The sequence below is a fragment of the Anopheles cruzii genome, unplaced genomic scaffold, assembly GCF_943734635.1.
Source record: "Anopheles cruzii unplaced genomic scaffold, idAnoCruzAS_RS32_06 scaffold00686_ctg1, whole genome shotgun sequence".
NCBI classification, from domain to species: domain Eukaryota; kingdom Metazoa; phylum Arthropoda; class Insecta; order Diptera; family Culicidae; genus Anopheles; species Anopheles cruzii.
In genome coordinates, this window is record NW_026454278.1 from 2,908 (window position 1) to 9,394 (window position 6,487).

Sequence of the window (6,487 nt, forward strand, 5' to 3'; positions counted from 1 at the left end):
ACTTTGATTATTTTTTAACGACATTTTCGACGGCGCGTCTGCCTGGACGAGGTGCATCTTTAACATAAAAAATAACTGAAACGGGTCGATGAAACCAAACCTGTTAGAGTATCGGCACCATCAAAAACCTAAATTCATCAATCCAAAATTTGAATCTGTACGATCGATACTTCACGAGATATCGACCACTAAAGCCATCGACCGAGAAAACAATGGATTTCTTTTTAGCCATTATAATATTATAAACTTTCCTAGAAAATCCAATCCCCTCTTGAAGAGACCTTTCTGTCCGAGAGAGTTTTGCGAAGCAAAAATTGAGAAATGTAAAAAATGCTTCACGCTACCAAAGCAAGCCTTGAGCGGCAGAAATGGCGACGATTAGTGGCACCCGAATGGCACCACTAATCTTGAACCGGACATCAATTGGCCGAGCACTAACCCACTAATGCGTATGTTCCCCCCATTCCTGTCGATTACAGCTCCACCGTCACGATAACGATACCGCGCGAGGAAGCGTACCAGGAGCGGTACCAGAAGTGGTGCCTCGGCATACCGCCGCGCTGTTCCGCGTACCGGATCAAGATCCGGACGGTGAACGAAACGACCACCATCATCAAGCAGCAGATCGTGAAGAAGTGCTGCGTCGGCTACACGCTGTCCGAGGACGGGATGCGCTGTGTGCCGGAGTGTAAGGCGGGTTGCCGGCACGGTCAGTGCGTCGAGCCGGATTACTGCCGGTGCGAGCAGGGATACGCAGGGAAAACGTGCAACATCCGTAAGTGACACCGTGGCCACCCGGGGAACCGTTCGATGATTGACTCTCCCTTTTCCCTCTGTTGCAGAATGTCCACCCAATCTGTGGGGATCGGATTGCTCGCAGCGGTGCAAGTGCACGAACAACTCGACCTGTAACGCGGCCGACGGTAGCTGCTGGTGTCAGCGTGGCTTCAAGGGTCAGTACTGCGAGGAGACGTGCGCCAGCGACCGGTTCGGGCAGGACTGTGCCGAGCGCTGCCAGTGTCACAACGGTGGCAAGTGCGATCACGTGTCGGGCGAATGCTACTGTGCCGCAGGCTTCACCGGACCACTGTAAGGACACACCACGGTGCTCCACTCCCGGTGCTGTTGGTGCAATTCTCACGATTGATTCTTGTTTTTTTTAGCTGCACCGAGAGCTGTCCTGCAGGGACGCATGGAGCCCAGTGCCAGTCCAAGTGTCGCTGCCAGAACGGCGGGACGTGCGATCCAGTGACGGGTGAGTGTATCTGCCCGGCCGGTTACACCGGGACGGTATGCGCGAACCGCTGCCAACCGGGTCGCTACGGGTTGAAGTGTGCGGAGCGGTGCGAGTGCTTTAATGGAGCCGACTGTGACCGGGTGACGGGCCAGTGTAGCTGTGCGCCCGGCTTCATGGGGTCCAAGTGTCTCGATTCTTGCCCGCACAATCGGTACGGTATCGATTGTAGCGAAACGTGCCGCTGCCAGAACGGGGCCACCTGTGACACGTCGGATGGGCGGTGCACGTGTGCGGACGGGTGGACCGGGGCGGACTGTGGTCAGCGGCTGTGTCCAGCGAAACGATTCGGCGCCAACTGCACCGAGCAGTGCGAGTGCGAATGGAACAACACGAAAATGTACGGACACCACGACGACGGAACGGCGGGCTGCTTCCCCGCGGGATTATCCGATTGTTGCTTACTTTCGATTTTGTTTTTGGTTTTCTTTTTTTGGTTTGGTGGTGTGTCCCCCCTTCGTTCGGTTCCCGAATCTGCGCAGGTGCCACCCGTGGACCGGAAAGTGCCTGTGTCAGCCGGGCTGGAGCAACAGTGCCTGCGATCGGCCGTGCCGCTTCCTGCGCTACGGCCAGGACTGCCAGCTGCCGTGCAAGTGCAAGAACTCGTCGCCCTGTTCGCACATCGATGGTTGGTTTCGGAGTTTGCTATTTGTTTTTAACGGTTTTATGTTCTTTCTAACCCACATTCCACCGCGTTCTACGCTCCATGTCCATTTATTTGTGTCTTTTATTTATTTTACTATATTTTCTTTTTCCATTTTCGGTTTGAATCATTCTTGGGATCGATCGTCGTCGTCGTGGTCGTCGCCGTCGCCGACACAGGAACGTGTCTGTGTATATCCGGGTTCAAGGGAGACAACTGTGAGGAACCGTGCTCCAACAACACGTACGGTCAGAACTGCAGCGAACGGTGCCAGTGCATGAACGGGGCCACGTGCGAGGGCGACTCGGGCAAGTGCTTTTGTGCGGCCGGCTGGCAGGGCATCAAGTGTGACCGGCCGTGTGACGCGCAGCACTTTGGGGCCGACTGCCGGGAGCAGTGTCGGTGCGGGAACGCTGGCGTCTGCAATCCGGTCAATGGGCAGTGCAGTTGCCCGGCCGGCTGGACCGGGGAGCTGTGCGAGCAAAAGTGCTCGTCCGGTCGGTTCGGCCAGAACTGTGGCCAGGTGTGCGATTGCCACTTGGAGAACACGCTGGTCTGCAATGCGACCACCGGCCGGTGTATCTGCAAAGCGGATTGGGGTGGTGAGGCTCATTCAAGCAGCCGCATCCGAAACACTAACCATCTAACGACCATCTTCTCTGCATCTGTGTTCCGTAGGTATTCGGTGCGAGAGTCGCTGTCCGCTCGGTTACTACGGTGAGAACTGCAACGAAATCTGTACCTGTCACAACAATTCGTCCTGCGATCCGACCACCGGTGACTGTATCTGTTCGCGTGGATGGACCGGTCCGACCTGCAGTGATCCGTGTCCGGCCGGCTTCTTTGGTCACGGGTGTCTCGAGAAGTGTCCCGGGGCGAGCGACAGTGGCAGTAGCTCGAAGAGCAACCGAACGTGCAATCCCATCACGGGCAAGTACAGCTGTCCGCCCGGGTACATTGGGCCAACGTGCGAGCATCCGTGCTCGTCCGGGTTCTTCGGACAGGACTGCCTGCAGACGTGTAGCTGCAAGAATGGTGGCGAATGTTCGCACGTCACCGGCAAGTGCCAGTGTCCGCCCGGCTGGACCGGGACGCGGTGCGAGAAGGCGTGCGAGGACATGTTCTACGGGACGAACTGTAGTCAGCGCTGCAACTGCCACAACAATGCCAAGTGCCGGAAGAACGATGGAAACTGTAACTGCGAGGCCGGCTGGATGGGCCACCGGTGCGATGAGGTGTGCCCGGACGGGTTCTACGGCAATCACTGCATGAAGACGTGCGAGTGTCCGCCCGGCAACTTTGTGTGCCACGCGGCCAAAGGATGCGTCTGTTCGACGGGCTACACCGGGAAGAACTGTGACGAGCGGATGACGAACCGGTTCGTGCAGGAGCGCGTCGATGAAGGTGAGCCAAGACAGGATGTAATGGGAATCGTGGTAGGGTTTTTCGTTTTTAGGGAAGGATTTTCAGTGCGGAAACCGTGTGCCGGACCTATACTTAGCATTCTTATTATCCCCCTTTTGCCTACGGAAGAGGAAATTACCGAAATGAATGGCCACGGTTCGATTGCGTACAACATTTCCATCGTCCTCATGAACACTACGACGAACTACGATCATCGCGAGTTGCAGCAAAACCACCTTGATCACGCACGGGATCACGCCGTGGCAGCCCTGTTCAACGTGACGATCGTGTTCCCACTGCGGGCCAATCGTTTTATGCTCGTGTACAACCAAACACACTCGCTACGGCCCGGCCACCAGGTAACGCTGGTTTACCGTAAGAACGGGTTTTTGGACGTAACGTTGGTACGCGCAACGGCCTACGTAACGATGCGGACGGACGTTACGAACGTGCTGGAAACGTTCATCAACACCACCAGCTATGCGTTCCGTCCGGTGGCGGAAAGTGCCGCACCCGCCGCAACGCAGGGTGATCACGTTGCGGTAAACCTATCGTACGTTAACCTTCAGTCGAGCAGCGAGGATCGGGGAAGTGGTGCCAGAACCATAGAGCTACACCAGGGACAGAAGATCGTCATTCGCTTGGTTAAAGAAACGACAAATGAGGATGATCGGGAGAATGAGGAGGACGACACCCAAACTGTCACTCCATTCGAAGGAACAGAAGTCACGGAGATGATAACTTCAGATAGTGTCACCGCAAGCAACGGAAGTTCAACGGATACAGCAACTGCTGATTATTGGGAAACCTCAGAGGATCCTTTGATCGATGCAAGTCACACTGTTACCGGAATTTTGGAAGTCACAACGGAAGAAGTGGTTCACACACCCGACGAAGGCCTGGTCACGACGGTGGCAATTGTTGATGCCGGTGGTCCGTTCGGGGAGGAGCCCCACGATGAAGGCGCGACGCTTCGCACGGTTGCCGAAGTAACTACTGAAAGCGCGATCGATTCTAGTGCCGCCGAGCGTATCGTCGACTTCGATCGGCGATCCGGTAAATTGTGTGTGTGTGTGTGGAGAGATTGCTTGCTGTCCGGTTGAGTGAATCGTTAGCACACTGCCTTCGGCACGCATTTTAAGTGGTTACTTATTGTTTCAAAGATTAGCACGACCCACCACCACCACAGTGTATATCTGTCTTCTGTCCACGCGTCGCCCTCTACAACCCGCCATTAATTCTGGTTTTTCCCGTTGCACTTTCTTTCCCCGCGATAGCCGGCAATATTGGCACGCTTTGGACGATCGTACTGATGGTGCTGTTTGCGACCGTAGTCCTGATCCTGATGCTGTACTACCGCCGGCGGGTAGCGAATCTGCGGGCGGAGGTCAATCATGTCGTCAACTACATGACCCAGGAGCAACCGAGTCACTTTGACAATCCGGTCTACGCACGCACCGGTTCGGGCCCGTCGGGCCCAAATGGAAGCTGCCTGACGGCGGTGCCGCCGCTCGACGCACGTACCGGGCTGCTGCGCGGAGTCCTGCCGAACAGCCTGTGCTCCGTCCTGACGACCGGACACCGGCACACACCGAACCACGACAAGTACAGCTATCCGGACAACAACGAGCATGGCACGGATAAGTGTAAGTATCTGGGGCATGGTCTGTAAGCCGAGGGCAGCCGTTCCTTATCCAATTTTCCAACCGGCAGCCTATTCCATTCACTACTATCCGGAGCAGAGCCTGAAGAACCTGGAAGCGGATCTGACCAATCCGAACTACTACAAGGACCACGTGTACGACGAGATCGGACTGAAGGATTCGATGGCCGGTAAGTGTGATTAGGATTCTGCTAAGCCACCCCTGCGATAGTCGCCAAATGCTAGGTACATCATCGATTTATCTTCCTTCTTTTACGCATGCAGCTTCTAAAAGGCAAGAAGCAAAATATCCTTTAAACATTTGTAAGTTTCCCGCCAATAGCCTCAAAAGTGAAAGAAGGTCTTAAACCCTAGCAGCGCCACCGGGTTCGAAAGTGACACCAGAGCTAACCCTTGTCTTTCCAACCCGCACAGACACCGAATACGATCATCTGGACTACTCGCGCGCTGGGAGCTCCCATAAGGCACACTACTTCCGTATGCCCGACGAGGGCGCCGTCGGTGGTTCGCCCCTGGTGCCCAACGGAAACATTGTGGCTGCCGGTGGCTCGACCGGTGGCCCACTGATGACCCCCGGCGGATCTCCGAAACCGATCAACGTGATCAACAATCTTTCCGCACCGCGGTACATGCAAACCGCGGCCAACCAAGCCGCCCCGTCGTCGTCGTCATCGGCGGCAGCGGTGGTGACCGGCAACGATCTCTCGTCATCGTCCAACTCTTCGCCTACGCCACCGGAATCACCACCACCGCTGCCGCACCACCATCACCGTCGTGACCACGAGCACGATCGCACGAGTGGCGGTTCCAGTAGTTCCACGTCGACGACGGCCACGCTCCACCTGGTGCCGGAAGTCGGCACCGACGATGGTGGCAGTATCTACGTGCCAATGCTGGGCGGTGCCGGACATGGCGCTGAGCCCGGCACCTCACCCAGCACGTCCTCTTCGTCGTCGTCGTCGGGTGGAGGAGGGACCAAGATTCCCGACCATCAGCTCAACATCAAGGAATGAGTGTCGTGTTAGTTCCCCGATTAAGTAGTTTGATAAGCCGTTTTGTGCATTTGCGTGTGATAATCGTCCCGATAAGTTTCCTTCGCACCCGAATCTTTCGTTCACCCGCCCAACTCCCCGCCCCCCATCGCGTTCCTTTCATCGTCCGGCACTGCGTAACGTGTAATTGAACGTTGTTCATTAGGTATCGATTAGGGTTAGATTAAGAGAACCAGGCGAAGGACCTTCGCCTCTCGCATTCCGTGGTCCGCACCAGAGACAGAGAGAGAGCCTTCATCGGAGCGTCCTGCGATGATCCGTACGAATACACTTCATATCACCCATCACAAACAAACGCCATCGCCGTGGCCAGTGGCCAGCAGCAGCAGCCAGGGTCAGCATCTTAGTAGTGTGACTAGTATTTTTTGTGCGTAGTTGTGCGGTGGAAGCTGCCGCTCAAAGTGCGGATCGTGCCAAAAGTAGGAAAAAGT

General features: G+C 55.9%; 1 protein-coding gene across 1 annotated transcript; it reads left to right on the forward strand.

The window, feature by feature from the left end:
- Nucleotides 1-479: 479 nt before the first annotated feature.
- LOC128276175 (protein draper-like) lies at nt 480-6,017 on the forward strand (the record flags this gene model as incomplete). The annotated part of the gene is made up of 9 exons (XM_053014642.1): nt 480-775; nt 843-1,089; nt 1,164-1,634; nt 1,777-1,922; nt 2,117-2,539; nt 2,616-3,341; nt 4,619-4,987; nt 5,055-5,174; nt 5,419-6,017. Coding segments are annotated over 9 exons (3,397 nt in total), but the record flags the coding sequence as incomplete, so codon positions are not given.
- Nucleotides 6,018-6,487: the final 470 nt, after the last annotated feature.